The sequence below is a fragment of the Lissotriton helveticus genome, chromosome 10 (assembly GCF_964261635.1).
Source record: "Lissotriton helveticus chromosome 10, aLisHel1.1, whole genome shotgun sequence".
NCBI classification, from domain to species: domain Eukaryota; kingdom Metazoa; phylum Chordata; class Amphibia; order Caudata; family Salamandridae; genus Lissotriton; species Lissotriton helveticus.
In genome coordinates this window covers 301,721,520-301,741,779 of record NC_136071.1, presented here as the reverse complement: position 1 = coordinate 301,741,779, position 20,260 = coordinate 301,721,520, and the positions used below count along the sequence as shown (strand labels likewise).

At 47.6% G+C, this 20,260-nt stretch overlaps 1 protein-coding gene across 2 annotated transcripts in view; it reads right to left on the bottom strand.

Moving 5' to 3' along the window:
- Positions 1-20,260, bottom strand: part of KLHL18 (kelch like family member 18) — a 202,368-nt gene that overhangs the window by 49,504 nt on the left and 132,604 nt on the right. The window contains exons 6-7 of one of the 2 annotated variants that reach the window (XM_078662453.1): positions 4,458-4,594; positions 3,706-3,928 (exon numbers count right to left, since the gene is read on the bottom strand). In XM_078662453.1, coding sequence (XP_078518579.1) covers positions 3,706-3,928; positions 4,458-4,594 — 360 coding nt within the window. Of the gene's footprint in view, positions 1-3,705; positions 3,944-4,457; positions 4,595-20,260 lie in introns of both variants that reach the window. The other variant, XM_078662452.1, reaches the window with a different exon arrangement.

The window sequence follows — 20,260 nt, the reverse complement described above, 5'->3', positions numbered from 1 at the left end:
TGAGGGGGGGGTCCGCCAAGCCTCCAGGCTATTTCAGCAACAGGTCTCAGACGCCGTTCTCCATGCAGGGGAGGGGGGGGGGGGGGGGGGGGTCCGCCACGACCCGCTTCAGAGCCGTTTCAGTCCTGGCCCCAAACCCAGCGTCCTCCGAAGTGCTCTCCGGTGCTGTAGAGAGAGCGGGCAGCGCTGGAGGGGGGGGTCCACCACGAACCGCTTCAGTGCCGTTTAGTCTTGGCCCCACATCCCGCGTCCTTCGCCGTCTTCCCGGTGCTTCACCATTACAGAATCGGTCGAGTGTCCAGCAGGGATCCAGGCATTCACGAAGTCCGATGCAGGCGACGGCGAAACACTGGCGGGTCACCTCAGGCGAACACCCCCTCTGGTCCGGTCCAGTCGTCCTGTGCTCCTCCAGTGTTCCGTTGTGGGTCGCGGGGGTCAGTCGTCCGTCCGGCGCCTCACCGACATCTGCCGCAGGGATCCTGGCATTCCCCGCCGTGAAGTCCGGTACAGGCGATGGCGAAATTCTAGCGGGTCCCTCGGGCGAGAACTCCGGTGGTCAGCTCCTGTCGTCCAGTGCTCCTCCGCTGTTCCGTTGCGGGGGACCTAGTAATCCAAGCAGTCCAGTTACAGCGACAATCCAGTTACTCTTAGAATCCAGTTACTTTTACAATCCAGTTACTTGTATACGTTCCAAAGATGCCGTGTGCTATCGGGATAAATCCAGGAGAGGGATCCCAAGCACTAGGAGCTCCGGAGCTGGAGCTCCTACCAGGCGGCCATCTTGGATCTATGGTCTATGGTCTATGGTGGAGGTTATTGGAAACACTTTGAAGTGACTACCACAAAGCTCTGTCATACGTTACAAATGGCACCACTGAGCTGGCTGCTACAAGATCAAACAGTGGTACCATAAATCTTTCTGCTGGTCGCATATGTGTGCTTGCTGTTACAATTAGGTATAAAAGACTGTTTAGGACTAGGTGCATTCTTATTTCTGACCATAGGAACATTGGATTTTGATCTAGTTATTTAGAATTCTTTGGGAGTCTTGGAGTACCGATTTTCTCAGTCGCAGGAGAAGTAAAATGTTACTTACACTGTAAGCATTTGTTTGTGGCATTAAGTCCCTTTGAACCACATGCTGTGAATACTCTTTCCCTCTAGTGGTGAGCCGTACGTGTGCAAGTTGGTTTTGATGGAAGAAATTCTTCTAGAGTCACGAGCTACTGACTTCACCTGTTGCTTGCAATGTGCATCGGCTCCATTGTAAGATTTATTTCCGCACAACAGGAGAGAGAGAGAGAAGAAGAGAGAAGAAGAGAGAAGAAGAGAGAAGAAGAGAGAAGAAGAGAGAAGAAGAGAGAAGAAGAGAGAAGAAGAGAGAAGAAGAGAGAAGAAGAGAGAGAGAGAGAGAGAGAGAGAGAGAGAGAGAGAGAGAGAGAGAGAGAGAGAGAGAGAGAGAAGAGAGAGAGAAAGAGAGAGGAGAGAGAAAGAGAGAGAGAGAGAGGGAGAGGAAGGGAGAGGAGAGAGGAGGAGATAGAGAAAGAGAGGAAGGGAGAGAGAGAGCGAGGGAGAGAGAAAGAGCGAGAGAGCGAGAGAGAGCGAGAGAGAAAGAGAGAGAGCAAGAGAGCGAGAGAAAGAGCGAGAGAGATGAGGTTTCTTATGGAGAGAAGTAGGTAAACCCACCTAGTGTAGATGAATGGAGAAGAAGGCTAGTCCACATGTATGGAGGTGTAGTAGGTAACACATGATGTTTTGAACTGTGGCTAGTGGAGGTCAATCTGGTTTTAAAGGTAGCAGTAAACACACCATTTCTATTTGGCAGCATAAAAGGCACGAGTTTTGGGCCTGTCTGCTTCTTAAAGAATGTTCATACAATAAGCAGGAAGATTAAGGTAACTAAATTCTAAGACTTCAGGAGCCCGATTGCAATGTTGAGACTCTTTGGAGTCGGGATGCATGATTTATCCATATTTCTGAGTGAGAAGGTCTAGCCTGTTGGGAAAGACTTTCGTATGAAACCACCAAAAGCTCGATGAGAGTGGTGAACCAGGGTTGTCTGGCCTACATGAGAGTCACTAGGATGAGGGCGAGAGGTTTGCCGCAGCTTCTGAAGCACGAACAGTTTGAGATAGAAAAATATAGGCAAATATGCCTGACGAGTTCATCTATAGTGCATTACCCACAGACTGTGGGGATCTGAAGATGAAGTTTGGCATCTTGCGTTTTCTGCTGTGGTGAAGAGGTCTACGTCCAGAAACTCTGCAGCACTGGAAATATCAGAAGAGAACTTTCGGGTGGTGTTCCCATTGGTGGACTGGGTGTCGCATGCTGCTGAGAAGTTTGACATAGTCGTCATCAACCGCCGGAAGGTATTCTGTTAGAAAATGGATCCTGTGGTGAGGAGCCGAGCTCCAGCCCGAACGGTCAGGCCAGGTCCTCCCTGGAACAGAAACAAGCATCCTGGGACCAGTTGCGGTGTATCACCCCTCATTAGCCAGGCTAGCTTGAAACCAACGGCATAGTTAGAACAGCATCTACATCTCTGAACAACCTTCCCTGGTAGTGTGTACTGGATTATTCCCATGGGGAGCAGGAACAAGACTGATTTGCATATGGATGGGTCTAAACTGGCTTGGCATGGTGAGCAAAGAAACAATAGATTTAACCCACATCTGTGCCTAGCGTTGAATTGTTTACAATGTTCAGCATATCGCCCATCTTTTTGTGTTGTTATATGTATCACATGACTGTCATTTTGTCCGTCTAGACAAGGACCACCTTGCTTGCTATGTGGGGAAGGAAGGTCTTGAGGGCTAGATGGACAGACAACAGCTTCAGATAATTTATGTGGAGAATCCCGTGAGTGGGATCCCACTCATCCTGGACAGTCCGTTTAAGGAGATGCGTCCCCACCCAGTGCGTGATGCATCTGCTGTAATGGTGATCTGCGGAACTGGGTCAAGGAAAGGCTACCCCTCAACAGGTTGTTAGTGTACCACCACTGCAAAGAGCGATGGGTGAGACAGATGATCAACACTAGATCTTACCAATGAACCTTCACCTGAAACCAATGATGTGAAAAGCTTTCCTGCAGCAGGCTCATCGGTAATTTTACCTCTTAACATATGGCGCTGGTGTGCTCCCATTCTCAATGCATTGGCAGATTCCACTGAGACTGGGAATATGAAAGGAAGGAGGAGAAATGCATCCTCAGACATCTAAGGCCTAGCCAAAGAGGGTGCAGAAAACCTCTTGCTCAATTTCAAATCAATCTGGAAAGAATCAGTAGGATTATACCATCATGAGAATTCTTGTGTATTAGCCTACACAGCTGTTGAGCATGTGTGTCAAATATGCATATGACTGGAGGATGTACCTCCGCTGTCTTAGCCCGGGTGTGTCTAGATTCCGAACAGAGATTAAGTTTTAAGCAAAGTGTAGCAAATGGACGATGCACATGGCTATCCATCTGTCAACTGTAGCCTTAGCAGCTGCAGTCAGCATCACTGTCCTCAAAGATCAGAAAATAAGTCAGTCTTGTGGAAGCAGGCTAGGATTTAAAAGTAACTCGAGTATCCTTCTCTGTGGAATACAAAAACCTACATATTAGGCCTCTGATACGCAACAACAGTAGGAAAACAAAGGGACACTAAATAAGAAATGAACCAAGAAATGAGGTAAATCATGGATTTCAATGTCTACCTTCGCTTGCTGTTCATGCTGCCCACTTTGGTCCAAGTATCGGTTTCTGGATTGTAAACCTCTACTGTACTCAATCTTGATTGCCCATCATAGCCACCAATGGCGTAGAGGAGTCCGTTCACCACAGCCACACCAACTCTACTGCGAGCCGTCGTCATCGGCTGACACTTCTCCCAGCGGTTGGCGATGGGGTCAAAGACTTCCACCACGTTCAGCGAATCACCTGCATAAAAATGTGCTACTCAACTTAAAAAATTAACCATTGTACTGGGTTTCTACACCTATGTCTAAGGTTATAATTTAATATATTACATAATTAGAAGTCTCCCTATGGCAAATAAATGTCATAATTGCAATTTATTTTAGTCAACATCCTGATGGCACAACTACTTTTTTACAAATCGAAATCCACATATAATCTGGAGGTATTAGCTCTTATTTTCAAAATACAGGTTTTACTAGCTTTTTATGGCCCTCTTTCTAAGCACATTCCTAACATAACATGTACTAAACTGGATTATTGCTCTAAATAGTTTACAATCATTTGATATGTCTATCTGAGACTCTGTTTTTTTAATATGTAGACCTCAGTGGTTAAGCAAATTTTCTCACTAGACTATGCAGTGGGAAACCAGAATGACTGTAGTAGGGTCGCCTGTTCTGCATGCTCAGCAGTGTAGTCTACTATATCATCTCTACTAATTTAATCATAAACCGTGCAGATGTTCCAGCAGATTTGGCTTGCAAGGTACCTGCTGAATTGAGCCCTCCCACAGCATAGATGAGTCCGGCAATTGAATTGCAGCACCGTGGACGTGTCTTGTACGCTGGTAGATGTGGGCGACGTTCTGGCATTAAGTGGTAATCTTTTGCTTCATCAACCAAATCCCTTCAAAGAAAGACATACACAAGCCTATATTAATATCAAAACAAATATATACTACATGTTTCCATAACAGAAAAGGAAGTGGTTTTAAATCCCATACTTTATGGGGAAGCTCACACAATAAGAAATATTTTACATAACCCATGAAGTGACATAATTCCTATGAGAGCGATGCTTAATGTAGAACTTTACATAGTCACAAAAAACACCTTCTGAAAAGCACTGCTGGAGACAACTTAATAGCGTAGTACTGTATTTAGTAGGAAGAAACGTAATCCAGTGAAATGTTTGACGAATAGACTCTATACTTACAGTTAACAGTAAATTTGATGACGGTATAACAAAAAGGGATATCCTGGTGCCGGAGCACAAGGTTGCAAGATTCTGGCTTCCATCAAATTTCTGTTACAAAGGGACTCAAGGGCACAATTTTCCTAGAGTGCGCAGTCTTAAAACAGATAAGCAAGTGGATAGTGTGCCAGGAAAATTGTATGTTTATCAAATTTTTCTATTTCAACAACTTATTCTATCTCGTTCAACAGGTTCTTCACCCCCAGAGTAACACCCTCTCACCCATAGCTAACTTGTCCCCTCTACACCACACAACCATCCCTTTACTCCTTGCCATGGCTGTAACCGTTGACATGGTTGTTACTGTGACACTCTGAATCACTAGCTCAGCCATGAAATGGTTTCCATCTACCTTTCTTAACAATCATTTTTGCAACTTGCCAATCTAACAATTACCACCACAAGGTGTGTATATCAGAAGGTTTAACATCAACACATCATTGGATGGCCCTTTCAAGCGTTGATGGCCCCTAGCTATTGATATACTCCGACCGCTGCCATGACACACACTCCCACGAGCAGGGCGAGGGAGGTGAACACACCTTACAATATTAAGCCTAGGAGGGTACATGATTTACTATGGCTTACTCACACTGTGGCATGCCGGGGGGGTGGGGTAGCTGAGGGACTGTTCGAACCATGTTGGGTGGGGGGGGGCTGTAAGACCAATGTTCTTTCTAGCACCAAGCCTTGGGGTAGTTGATAGCTTCAGTAGAGATTAGAGAGAGGTGAGGCCCTCAACGCAAGGGCTTGCACTTAGCAACTGTACTTTATGTAACATGTATTGCTCCGAGCTGTGGGACTCCTTCGGGGCGAGAAGTATGTTTAGACATAAGGGACCTGTGCAGGGTCTGTTGACTTCCGTTGCCATGTGTAATTACTTTTGTCGTACCCTCTTTGATCCGATTTAATTACAATGCATTGTAATGATGACTTGCATGATAAAACTCAATAAAATTTGTTGGAAAAAAAATTAGAAATCTTTGGATGGCCCTTTTTAGGTCTCGCGACCTGTCAATGCGCATGCGCATTGAGCGGAGCGAGACTATAGGGGCTTAAACAGACTTTAACTAACTGGCGATTTGATGCTGTGCCCGTGCGCTTTTAGGTCAAAGCGCAAGCGCATTGACCTAAAATGCGCGTGCACAGCATCAAATCGTCAGCCATCTGTTGCCCAGCTTGATGCCGCTCCACCCCCTGTGGCATCAAAGGCTTTCATGGCCGGCCGGACGTGCTTTCAGTTTGCCGCTCCACCCCCTGCGGCATCAAAGGCTTTCACGGCCGGCTGGCCGTGCTTTCAGTTTCACGAGTGCTGCATTGTTTTCACGGCCGTCCTCCGACCGTGACTCGCATTTCTCCTTCCTTCGTGCCCAGCCCCCCTCCCAGCACTGCCTTGTTTATTTTGCTTGTTGAACTGTGACTAGCAGCGGAATAAGAAGTGGCACAAATAAGAGAACATTGAACAAAGTGACCCATCTTTTTTAGTACAAGTGCATTTTATTGTCCTTTTGTACAGTAGGAAAGCGGGCTGGGGGTAGGTTGAAACATAAAACACTGACTAATAATCCCCCCAGTCATTACGATCCAACCTCACAGAACTTGTTTAAATTAGAATACATACCTGTGGCTGCATAATTCTGCATATGAGTTTGTATCAGAGTAGAATTTCGTTTGTGGTTCTGCATGAGTTTTATTGTGCAATGTACGTCTAGTGCCGTGTATGTTTTTTTATGTAGAGAAACATCTATCCTTTCCATGCAAGGAGCTCGGGTCAAATGGCATTAATAAGAAGAACTAACATTAAATCTTGTAACTCTGTTAAAAGTTGAAGTCGCTGGATTTGTGTAACTAAAATGTTTAATTTGTCCACGTGGATAGACTTAAACACCAACATTGAATTTCACTGGTCCATATATGTGCACTGCACAGCACGTTAAGTGTCCTACAAATAATGCAAATCCTGTATTACTCTGATGATTGAAAAAGTCTGATCACAGGTTAAACAAGCATTTACAATGCAATAGGTCTCGCATTTATGCAAGTTTAAGCTATTGGCATTGAAATGACAATGCCTTTTATTTATGTTCTAAAAATGAAAACAAAAATAAAAGGCATTGTTATTTGCAATGTTAATAGCTCAAACTCGCCTAAATGCGAGACCTATTGCATTGCAAATGCTTGTTCACTTATGTTGATCTAAAAAAAAAAAAATCATATAGTTTCTTTTATTCTCGGCATCTGTTTGCTTTCTTATCACTACTTCCCTCCTGACACCCTAACTTTCACATACATTTCCAGAAACGGAGGTATAATTTTTGCCTCTATGATTGATATCGTTCAACACTATCACAGCCACTGCAGCAGGGTACCAGAGTCTAAAGATGTGTGTACAATCTGCTCTTCTATCACTTTCCAAACAACTAAGACATTGACTAATTCACTGGTGGACCTTCGACACTATTCGCTCTTCCCCACTAGCTAAGCTCCTGAACATGGACTCCAGATCCTAATCACACACCTGCCTATTATTGGCAACAGGTTAATCTGACTTTCTGCAAAGAAGAAAAAAGTTACTTAACTTTGGTAATGCTTCTTCTGGTGGATACAGTATCTGCCTGTGGATTCCACACATTTTGAATTATCCCAATGTGCAGGATTCCACAGAAACTCTTCTCCTAGGCTCGCTTACGTCGACATGGACATCAGAATGGAACGGCTGTGCACGTGACTCCGTGTGACGTCATCGGAGCCATAAGAAGACCTCGTTTGGTGTGCCGATGTCAGTTTCACCCATTTTTTCCGTGGCTTCGAGGCAAACAGGTGAACCAACAACACTTTCACAAGAGTACATAGTATACAAAACACAACCAAATCTGGAAATTCCTAATCAGACATTTCCTAGTGCCAAGTATCAAATGGTTCCAACAATAGGCACCTAAAATATGCATTGATTATTTTTCGGTATAAGCAGAAAGGCAACAGGGGGCCGGTGGGTCAGTGAGGAATCCAGAGACAGATACTGTATCCACCAGAAAAAGCATTTCAGAAGGTAAGTAATGTGTTCTTCTGATGTATACATCTGCCTGTGGGTTCCTCACCTTTTAAATGTATGCCCCAAGCAGTTCAGCTCTAGGCTGCGGGTGCCTGTCTGCCCATTCCAAAAAATCCTGCAGCACAGAAAGTGCAAAATGGCTGTCCCGTCTCACCTCCGATTCTAAGCAATAGTACTTTACAACAATATGGAGGGAGGCCCAAGTTGCCGCCTTGCAGATGTCTACCACAGGGACACCTCCATCTAAAGCCGAAGAAGAAGCCCTGGGAGAAGGGGTACAAATACCTTCAGGAGGCTCCTTCTTGGCCAAGGCGTAGCAGATCTTGATACAGAGGACAATCAACAAGGAAAGCGTTTTCTTGTGGACTGCCTTGCCTTTCATCTTGCCCACATATTCAATGAAGACTTGTCCAACCTGAAGTCCTTGGTTCGGTCCAGGTAGAAGCTGGCCGCCCTCTTGGGGCCCAGGCAATGAAGTCTCTCCTCCTTCACATCCTACCAGAATAGACAGATTTGGTGGATTGTTTTCTGGCTGATAAAATAACATCAACCGCTGGAGAGAGAAAGAGTTCAGGTTGCCCCATTCAATCTCCAGGCATGAAGGTGAAGGCTCTGGAGATGGGGGTGTAGAATCTGCCTTGGCAATGGTGAAAGGAGATCTGACTTGAGAGGCAGACGGAGCAGAGGGTGCGATGAGAGAAAAAGGAGGTCTGTGTTCCACACCCATTGCGGCCAATCCGGGGCAATCAATATGACTTGGGCCCGATCTTGGCGAATCTTCCTCAGAACTTGAGGAATCAAGGGTATGGGAGGAAACGAGTAAAGAAACTATAAGCCCCAATCTAATTGAAACGCATCCCGCAACGCTCCCCGCATCGGATACTGGACACTGCAGAACGACAGGCAGAGCGCACTCTCGTGAGTGGCAAACCGGTCCAACTGAGGAAATCCCCACATCCCAGAAATATGAAGGACCACCTCCAGATGGAGACGCCACTCGTGATCTGCCGAATATTCCTGACTGAGACTGTCCGCACGCACATTCAGTTCTCCAGCCAGATGATTCGCGATCACGCAAATCTGATGGTCCTGGTTCCAGGACCAGAGTCGCAGAGCCTCTCTGCAAAGAAGATACGACCCTACTCCTCCCTTTTTGTTGATGTACCACATTGCGGTAGTGTTGTCCATCAGGACATGAATCAACTGACAGCGAAGGGAGAGAACAAAGGCCTTGAGAGCCCCAGATGATTTAAGTGAAACAACCTTTCCTCTGGATACCAAAGGCCTTTGACTTCCAGATCCCGCAGAACAGCTCCTCACCCTAGAGTGGAGGCATTCGTTATCACCGTGGCCACCGGAGAAGGAGGTCGAAATAGCTTCCGTTGAGACAGGTTGCCTGGAACACTACACCATAACGGCTCCACTACCGTGTTTCTGCAGATCCTGACCACTTCTTCGAGAACTCTGTTGTGTTGAAACCACTGCCTGCTGAGGCACCACTGGAGGGCCCTCATATGCCAGATGCATGGTTGACCAACAGTATGCAGGAAGCGAATAGACCTGTGCAAGACCTTCCGGACTGTAACAGCCGCTCCATTCTGATAAAGTGGAATCATTGTATTGTATTGTAATTGCATTTATATAGCGCTTACTACCCCTGACGAGGCGTCAAAGCGCTTTTTCAGCGAGTAGCACGCTACTCCTGGACCCATAGAGAATTAGTGTTGAATTAGTATAGTGAAACATGCAAGTACATTTTAAGTGGTGGATAGGTTAGTCGGTTATTTGGATTTAGAATGATAGCTCTGATGGGGTGTTGAAGCACGCTATTCAGGGAGCCCATAAAGGATTAGTGGTGAATTAATATGGTGAAATATGAAAGTAATCTCAGTGGTGGATATTAGTCAGTTATTTGGAGTGAGAAGGATAGCGGATGGATAAAAGGGGAAGAAAGGTTTGCATTCATATAGCACTTGTTACCCCTGATGGATGTTCAAGCGCCTTTATGGCGAGAAGCATGCCACTCCGGAACCCATCAGGATTAGTGTTGAATTAGTATGGTGAAACATGAAAGTAATTTTTGTGGTGGATATGTTAGTCAATTATTTGGGTTGAGAAGGGTTGGGGAGGGGTAGAAAAGAGGGAAGAGTTTAGAAAGGTTTGTTTTGGGGGATCAGTATAGTAAAAGAGGTGTCAGATGATGCAAGGAGGGGTAGAGTAAGAGAGAGTCTAGAAAGGGTTATTTTGGGGATCATAGTAGTGGTATGGGGTTTGGGATAAATGAGATAGTAGATGTAGAGGATATATTGATAGATGTATAGGGTGAGAGATAAGGCAGTGCATTGGAAAAAGTAGTAGAAAGAAGTTTGAGATGAGTCAGAAGGTTGGGCTTGGAGAGACCATCTGCATTACCATGGTCAGTCCCTGGGCGGTGCTCCACTGTAAAGTCCATCCCCTGTAGGGAAATGGACCACCTGAGTAGTTTGGGATTTTCACCCTTCATCTGATTAAGCCATAAGAGGGGCTTATGGTCTGTCTGCACCAGGAAGTGAGTTCCAAACAAGTAGGACCTCAACTTCTTTAATGCCCAAACCACAGCAAAGGCCTCCCTCTCAATGGCTGACCAACGTTTCTCTCTGGGAGTCAGCCTCCTGCTAATGAAAGCAATAGGCTGGTCTTGACCATCTTGATTAAGTTGTGAGAGCACAGCTCCCACCCCCAACTCAGAAGCATCTGTCTGAACAATGAACTGTTTGGAGTAGTCAGGACTCTTTAGGATAGGTGCAGAGCACATGGCCTTCTTCAGGTCTTCAAATGCCTTCTGACAGCTAACTGTCCACTGAACCTTTTTTGGCATCTTCTTGGATGTCAAGTCATTTAATGGTGTCACTATAGACCCATAGTTTTTCACAAACTTTCTGTAATACCCAGTCAGGCCCAAGAAGGCTCTGACTTGTGTCTGGGTAACTGGAGGAGCCCAGTCCTGTATGGCCTGGATTTTGCTTTCCAGTGGCTCGCTGGGAGCAGTCAGGACAAGCAATGCTGAAGTCGGGAATGGCCCTCGGGATTCGGGAGATGTGCGGAAAGCGCACGCACGCACCAATGTTAACCAATGGTGCGTAAAAGTTGCAAAGTTAAAGTTAAAGGACACTTCCGCTGAACCTAGAGGAACAAAACTTAACACACAGACCCTAGAGATGTGTACCCGTGTGGGAACACCGGCGGAGCAAAGTTACCTCACCCACAGGAAGCGGGTGCACAGGGTCGAAGTGGCGTCGGGTTTTGACACGCAGGTTCTTGGCGCTTGAAGCTGAAGACGCTGCAGGCGATGTGAAGGAGAAGTGTCCGGTGGATCCAAGGGTGGATCTGAAGTGGTGAAGACCTGAAAGCAGAGGGGACAGTGTTCAAAGTCACTGGCCAGTGACCACCGTGGAACCAGATTGGAACCAGGCAAAGTCGGGTGCCAACAGGTGATGAGGGGTTGCTTCTCTCTGCAGCCACGTGGACACGAAGAGGTCAAGGACGTCCAGGAGTCGATCACGAGCTGTCCCTCGAAGGCTCTAGCTGATGGCGGTGTCGGCAACTAGATTGAAGCAAACAAGCCTTGGCTAATGCAAGCCACGGGGAAAGTGAAAAAGGCTTATTACTCGGACCAGCAAGGTCAGAGCGGGTACTCCTTTCTACAGGAGCGAGGGCAGGTCTGGAGCAACCAGACCCACAGTGTAAATCGTAGGTTTCGTCGCCAAGATGGCCGCTGACCACGTGACAAGCGGCCGGGATGGCGAGTCGAGTGGCACAAAGCAAAAGGGCCCCACGCAGATCGTGGAGATGCTGGAGGGCTGATCTTTGGTGCAAATGCTGCTCGATTGTGGGGCTTCTTAAACCCCAAAGCACAGAGTCGAGGGTGCCTCGGGTGCTGCGCAGTCAGCGTCTCGGGGGTCTTTCAAGATGTCCGCTCCCACGTCTCTCGGTGCCTCCACGGGTCCCTTCTTTGCAGGGACTGTGGATCGGGCTGGGAGAAGTCTGGGAAGCTGGGTCTTGTCAGGCTCTGCACTCGGGCTCCGGCGGGAGGCGGCGGCAAAGCAGATGTCGAGGTGCTGGGTGGTGCCTGTGTTCACAGGGTGGCCCCTCCTAGGCCACAAGGGAGATGCTCTTCAGTCTTCTGTTCATCAGAATGTCGAAGTCCAGTCGTCTTCTTAGTTTAAAGGTGATTTCAGGATGATCTGCTGTGCTAGGGCACTGCTCCCCCTCTTATTCCAATCTGAGGGGTGGATCTCCGGCTAGGTCCCTCCCTATGGGTGGGACCAGGAAGGGGGGTGGTTACACCCCCTTTCCTTTGTCCAGGTCTCACTGGAGCTGGGGCTGGGCTGCCCCAGAACCGGTTTGACCGGATTATGCAAGGGGAAGCCTTGTGCTCCCCAGGCACTGTCTGGTTTCTTTCAAACCTCCCTGCTACAATCCACTATCTCCTGTCTGGAGGGTGGTGACACCCTCCTGTGACAGGAAACCCTTTGTCCAGGCCCCATTTGGCTGAGTTTCGGTCAGCTGCAGGGGTCCAGACTCTTGTCTGTGGCAGAGGCATCCATTTTGTGGATCTAAGGTCCTTTTTGAAATTAACCGCATTTAAGCAAAGTAACATGTCTTACCCCTCTAGAGGGGTGGAATGCTATCCCCGTCGCCAGAACTGGCGAGGGGATAGTATTCCAAATCGTATGACACCTTACACGACATGTTTTGATAAAGCCAAACCAAAGTTGCTATATAACCGCGAGGATTATAAGGCACTTAAGAGTATATGGTATGGCCTTATCCTGAAACAGCTTAGGGAGTTGTTCCCGACAGCTGCAGACAGGCTCAGCTCATGCTAGAGCTCCATCTCACATTAAACCACGCACTCTGCCTCCAGGATTGATGAGGCCTTCCATAGGAGTGGCTCACAGGTTAATATGTGTCCAGATATAGGTTTAGATATAGGTATACTATATCTAAGCAAGGGGTGATTACACCACCTTACCCCAGCTGAGTGATCAGCCAGTTGTGTCAATTTAAGAACCAGCCAGGGGTGGCAAAAGATATGCTGCAGCCCCTGGTAGGCCTTGGTGGCTCCTATGCCCTGGGCACCTATAGTGCATTATACAGGGGCTGACAAGGAGTCCATTTCCAATTGTGGTATGTACCTAGGGTACATGGAATCCATTTTACAGAGAGAGCAGATGGCCTGGGGCCCTGATTAGCAGGGAACCAGGTCAACTAAGTCAAAAAACCAGCTAAACACAGGCAAAAAATCTGGGGTAACCATAGTCAGGTAGCCACCTTCCTACATAACCCCCCCCCCCCCCAAACGAAAGGAGATAAGGCTATCCTTGGCCAGGTAAGCCTATATTGCCTGAGTGGCCATATAAGGAAGTACCTGCACTAGCATGGGTACCCCCTGTCTCATGGTCCACTAAGCAGTCCCTCACCCTTTGGGTATTAGAGGGTCTCCACCATAGGTAATCACTACCTTGGGTGTGTTTATGCAAAGTTAAAGGCTGGTTTGGATATGGAGTATTGAAGTGAGGCTCTACTAATTTAGGGCTTAGCTTCCTCCAATTATCTTCCACCATGTGTGCCTTTCTCTCTTTAACTGAGTTGCACTGTGCTCTCAGGGTCAACCTCTGGCTACCTAAAGCTGGAGGCTGGGTCCCTCTGTTTGGCTTGCTGGAGGGACAGTTCAGGTTTGGGCCCCTTGGGTCCCAGGTTTGGCTGTGCCCAACAGAATCCATCTGTGGGAGGTCCCTAACTGTTTTTAAGGGGGCTCCCTCAGGAGTTTTTAAAGTTTTCACCTTACTAGGGCTACTAGTTTTGGTGCACCTAATCTTTTGATGGGGGTGCTTTATTTGACAGGGGGCCCTCTGGGTCTCACTGTCCTTCTTGTCCTCTGCAGCCCTGGGCTGGCTAAGGCAAGGTAGAGAGGGGCAGGTTACCTGCTCCAGACTGGGTCCCACCTGAGAAGGGTCCACTGACATCAGAGGTTCTGTCAGGCTAGGCCCAACCACCTCTGGGGCAGCTCCTTCATCAGGGGTAAGATCAGTTCCCTGAGGAGGCTGATCCTGTCCTAAAGTCTGGTGAGGGGGAAATTTCTCTTCCTCCTCCATGCTCTCAGTTTGTGTGGAGTTCTCCATCATTTCAGGCTTCACAACACACATATCAGTTTGAGTTTGGGCTGTGGCCATCACAGCCCCACCAACCTTTTCAGGAGGAGACTCAGTTTGGGTTTCTGCTGTTATCATAACAGCTTTGCTATTCTGTTCAGGAAGAGCTTTTGCTAAAGATGGGGCAGAGAGTTTCTCAGCCCTACCAACCTTTTCAGGAAGGACATCTTGAATTGGGGCTGTAGCCATTACAGCCCCACTAACCTTTCCATTGGAATTCACCATTCTAGAATGGGTTTCCTGTTCAACCTCAGCCCAGGCTGAGACCTCCAAATCATTACCAAGTAGGCAGTCTACAGGCAAGTTTGGTGACACTGCCACTCTCTTTGGGCCAATGACACCTCCCCAGCTGAGACTTACTACTGCCATGGGATGATTTGTTTGGAATCCATCAATGTTTGTAACCTGGTATGTGGCACCAGGTAAAAGTTGCTTAGAGGGGACTATGCCATCAGCCACCATGGTGATGCTAGCCCCTGTGTCTCTAAAAGCTTCAACTTTCAAACCATTGATGATGGGTTCTTGTCTATACTTGCTCAAAGTATTTGGGCAAGCAGAGAAGTTGGCAAACCCCATGCCAGTCTCATAAACAAGATCATTGGGTGATGGGGACCTGGATAGGCCAGGGTCCACCTGAGCTCCAACAGTAAACCCACCCAGATTCCTGGGTGTGCTTCCACTTCCTGGGGGATTACTGCTGACAGTAACAGGAGGTGTTGAAGCTGGCTTTGGAGGTATATTTTCTTTATTGTTATTCTTGGGACAACAGTTGTCTGTTTTGTAATGCCCCACCTGTTTACAGGCATAACAATAAGGCTTTTTCTCAGTTGAAGAAGTGTCTTGGGACCCACCCCCATTCTTGGAGTTTTGGGGCCCTGGGGAAGTATTTTCTTTATTTTTATCCCCACCCTTATCTTGAGGCTTGGTAGACTCCTTCTTCTGGTTACTGTCCTGATTCTTAGGCCTAATCCTGGTTCTGACCCACTTGTCTGCCTTCTTTCCCAATTCTTGGGGAGAGGTCAGATCAAAGTCCACCAGGTGCTGGTGTAAGAGCTGTTTCTGACAATTACTTAGGATCTGCTCCCTCATAATCAAATTATACAATCCTGTAAAGTCATGTACTTTGCTGCCATGTAGCCAACCCTCCAGAGCCTTAGTTGCACAATCAACAAAATCAGTCCAGTCCTGAGTCTGTGTCTTCTGGGTGTCTCTGAACTTCAACCTGTACTGTTCAGTGGTTAAGCCAAACCCATCTATCAGAACACTCTTCAGGACTTTGTAATTGTTTGCATCCTCATGTCTAACAGTGAGGAGCTTATCTCTCCCTTTCTCTGAAAAGGAGTACCATAAGATTGCTGCCCACTGTTCCTCAGGAACCTGCTGTACCATGCAGGCTCTCTCAAGAGCAGTTATCCATTTGTGGATGTCATCCCCTTCCTTGTAGGGGGGCACAATCTTTGTCAGGTTTCTACTATCATAGGACCTGGGTTTCTCTTTAGGAATATTGCTGCCACCAGTGGCATCTAAGCCACACAATTTTTGCTCTCTTGCCAAGGCAAGTTTAGCTTGAGCTAAGGTAAGCTTAGCTTGACTCAGGGCTACCTCCTCTCTCTCTATCTGGAGTCTGACAGCCCTCATTCTAGCCCTATGCTCAGCTTTCTGAGAAGCACTCATGCCTCTCTCTGATTCTCTGGAGGCACTAGAAATATGAGAGTCCCCTGAGGGAGATCTCACTCTTCTGTTGCCTGGGAGAATCACATGTTGGGTTCTGGGGAGGTGCTGGCCCTCTCCATTCCCCAGTAGGTCCAAGTTGGCCTGGCTAAGCCTACCAACTGGAACCTGGCTACCCTGATCCTGTACTTCTAAGTCCTCAACATCTGAGTCCTCATCCAAGTCATCATCATCCTCCTCTTCAGGGGGATCAACTACAGGGGGGTTCCCTCCATTTCCTGTGTCTAGGGAAGCTGCTTTTGCCTTCTCCAAGTCATCCTGTTCTAGGATTTCTACCAGGATTAGGCAGGTGGGGCTTCTGCCCCTTTTTAACCCTCTTGCTTTGCACAAGGCAATCAAGTCTCTGCGGGTTAGTTTGTCATATCCAAAAGTTGCCTCGGTAGGGTCAACTGTCACAGGAGCAGACCCTGAGGCTTTTCCTGTGTCAGACATGGTTACTAGTGAGGTGTAAGTGGTGCACTTACCTACACTAAGTGTTTTCCTACTGTACCTTGCTAGTTAGTTGTAGTCAGGGTGTGCTAATCCCTTCAACCTACAACTACTAAGTTCAGTAGAACTTAATATGCTAAGCTTTTGATTTTATATGTACCTAGAGGTACTTGATGTGATCTTTCAATTTGATATAAAGATTGCAATGGTAAAACAACAGCAAGCTCATTGCAATCTTTATATCAAATTGAAAGATCACATCAAGTACCTCTAGGTACATATAAAATCAAAAGCTTAGCATATTAAGTTCTACTGAACTTAGTAGTTGTAGGTTGAAGGGATTAGCACACCCTGACTACAACTAACTAGCAAGGTACAGTAGGAAAACACTTAGTGTAGGTAAGTGCACCACTTACACCTCACTGGTAACCATGTCTGACACAGGAAAAGCCTCAGGGTCTGCTCCTGTGACAGTTGACCCTACCCAGGCAACTTTTGGATATGACAAACTAACCCGCAGAGACTTGATTGCCTTGTGCAAAGCAAGAGGGTTAAAAAGGGGCAGAAGCCCCACCTGCCTAATCCTGGTAGAAATCCTAGAACAGGATGACTTAGAGAAGGCAAAAGCAGCTTCCCTAGACACAGGAAATGGAGGGAACCCCCCTGTAGTTGATCCCCCTGAAGAGGAGGATGATGATGACTTGGATGAGGACTCAGATGTTGAGGACTTAGAAGTACAGGATCAGGGTAGCCAGGTTCCAGTTGGTAGGCTTAGCCAGGCCAACTTGGACCTACTGGGGAATGGAGAGGGCCAGCACCTCCCCAGAACCCAACATGTGATTCTCCCAGGCAACAGAAGAGTGAGATCTCCCTCAGGGGACTCTCATATTTCTAGTGCCTCCAGAGAATCAGAGAGAGGCATGAGTGCTTCTCAGAAAGCTGAGCATAGGGCTAGAATGAGGGCTGTCAGACTCCAGATAGAGAGAGAGGAGGTAGCCCTGAGTCAGGCTAAGCTTACCTTAGCTCAAGCTAAACTTGCCTTGGCAAGAGAGCAGAAATTAAGTGGCTTAGATGTCACTGGTGGCAGCAATTTTCCAAGAGAAAAAGACAGGGCCTATGACAATAGAAACCTGACTAAAATTGTGGCCCCCTTCAAAGAAGGGGATGACATCCACAAATGGATGACTGCTCTTGAGAGAGCCTGCATGGTACAGCAGGTTCCTGAGGAACAGTGGGCTGCAATTTTGTGGTACTCCTTTTCTGAGAAAGGGAGGGACAGGCTCCTCACTGTTAGACCTGAGGATGCCAAAAACTACTCTGTTTTGAAGAGTGCTCTCATTGAAGGGTATGGCCTAACCACTGAGCAATACAGGTTGTTGTTCAGAGACACCCAGAAAGCACAGACTCAAGAGTGGACTGATTTCGTTGAGTGTGCCACTAAGGCTTTGGAGGGTTGGTTGCAGGGAAGTAAAGTTTCAGACTATACAGGATTGTACAATCTTATGATGAGAGAACAGATCCTTAATAACTGTACAAACCAGCTGTTGCATCAATACCTTATTGACTCTGATCTGACCTCTCCCCAAGAATTGGGAAAGAAGGCAGACAAATGGGTCAGAACAAGGATTAAGCAGAAACCCCAGAACCAAGGTGGTGACCAGAAGAAAACAGACCAGAAGGGTGGTAATCAGAATCAGAAAGATAAAGAAAAAGACCAGAAGTCTTCAGGCCCCCAAACTAATAGTAAGGAGGGTGGTTCCCAAAATGGTAACAAGAAGAAGAACAAAGGTCCAAGGACACCTTGGTGTAATACCTGCAAATCAGTTTCACACTGGGGCAGTGAGTGCACCAAGGCAAATCCAGTTCCCACCACTACAGCTCCTAAAGCAACTGCAACCCCAAGTACAGTAAGCAGTGGTGGAACACAGTCCAAGGGTGTAGCTGGGTTGACCCTGGGTATTGAAGTAGGATCTGGCCTAGTCAGAGTCCCTACACAGGCAGTTCTCCTGTATGATGTGGACATTGAGTTGCCCACTGCAGTAAGCCCCACTAACCTGGGCAAATACAGGCAGACTCCCTTAATTAATGAGAAACTGGCTCAAGCATACAGGGACACATGTGCCAGTGTCACCATGGTGACACCTGACTTTGTGGACCCTGGACAGATTGTACTAGGAGAGAGCTACCTAGTAACCAACGCCAGCAACTCCACTACCTCCCATAGTGTGGCAGTTGTGAACTTCTCCTGGGGAGGGGTTGATGGCCTAAAGAAGGTTGTGGTGAGTGCAGACCTACCAGTAGACTGTCTGTTAGGCAATGACCTTGAAAGCTCAGCATGGTCAGAAGTGGAGTACAGGACTCATGCAGAAATGCTAGGGATTTCAGAGCATGTCCTTGCCATGACAAGGGCTCAGGCTAAGAAGTGCCTTCCTGAACCAGTGGTGGATCTTGAGACAATAGACCAGCCACAACCCAAGAGAAGGAGCAAGAGAGGAAAGGCCCAGCCTTCCACCTTGCCCCAGGTTGAGGATCAAGTTTCAGAGGAAACTGATTCTGCAGTCCAAGAGGAGACTGTCTCAGAGGAGCTTGAACCTGACCAGGTTGAGTTTCTGGGGACAGGGGGACCCTCAAGGGCAGACCTGAGGCAGGCTCAGTTAGATTGCCCTTCCCTTGAACCCCTCAGACAGCAGGCTGCTGCTGAGGCTGCTGGGGATGCCAAAGGTACCCATACTGTGTATTGGGATGAGGGACTCCTTTACTCAGAGGCTAGAGACCCCAAGCCTGGCATGACCAGGAGGTTGGTCATACCTCTGCAGTTTAGGGGGTTCCTTCTTACCTTGGCCCATGATATTCCCCTTGCAGGACACTTAGGCCAGAACAAGACGTGGGACAGGCTTGTTCCACACTTTCACTGGCCTCACATGTCAGAGGATGTCAAGGAGTTTTGTCGCTCCTGTGTCACTTGCCAAGCCAGTGGTAAGTCAGGTGGCACAACAAAGGCCCCCCTAATACCACTACCTGTGGTGGGGGTCCCCTTTGAGAGAGTTGGAATTGATATTGTGGGTCCAATGGACCCCCAAACAGCATCTGGGAACAGATTCATACTGGTGGTAGTGGATCATGCCACCAGGTATCCAGAGGCTATTCCCCTAAGGACCACCACAGCACCTGTGGTGGCAAAGGCCCTCATTGCAGTTTTCTCAAGAGTGGGCTTTCCTAAGGAGGTACTATCAGATAGAGGGACGAATTTTATGTCCAGCTATCTGAAAGCAATGTGGAAGGAATGTGGAGTAAACTATAAGTTTACCACCCCATATCATCCACAATGCAATGGGCTTGTGGAGAGATTTAACAAGACCCTTAAAGGCATGATAAAAGGATTACCAGAGAAGCTCAGGCGGAAATGGGACATTCTTTTACCCTGCCTGCTCTTTGCTTACAGAGAGGTCCCACAGAAGGGGGTTGGCTACAGCCCTTTTGAACTTTTGTTTGGCCACCCTGTGAGAGGTCCATTGTGTTTGGTGAAGGAAGGATGGGAGTTACCTCTCAAAAAGCCCAAACTAGACATAGTGGACTATGTACTTGGTCTCCGCTCCAGGATGGCTGAGTACATGGAAAGAGCATCCAAAAACCTGGAGGCCAGCCAAGAATTACAGAAAGCTTGGCATGACCAAAAGGCTGTGCTGGTAGAGTTCCAACCAGGACAGAAGGTATGGGTACTGGAGCCAGTGGCTCCAGCAGCACTCCAAGACAAATGGAGTGGACCCTATCCTATTATTGAGAAGAAGGGGGAAGTCACCTACTTGGTAGACTTTGGAACACCCAGGAGCCCTCACAGGGTAATCCATGTGAATCGCTTGAAAGCATTTGTGGACAGTGAGGACATGAGCTTGCTCATGGCCACAGATGGGG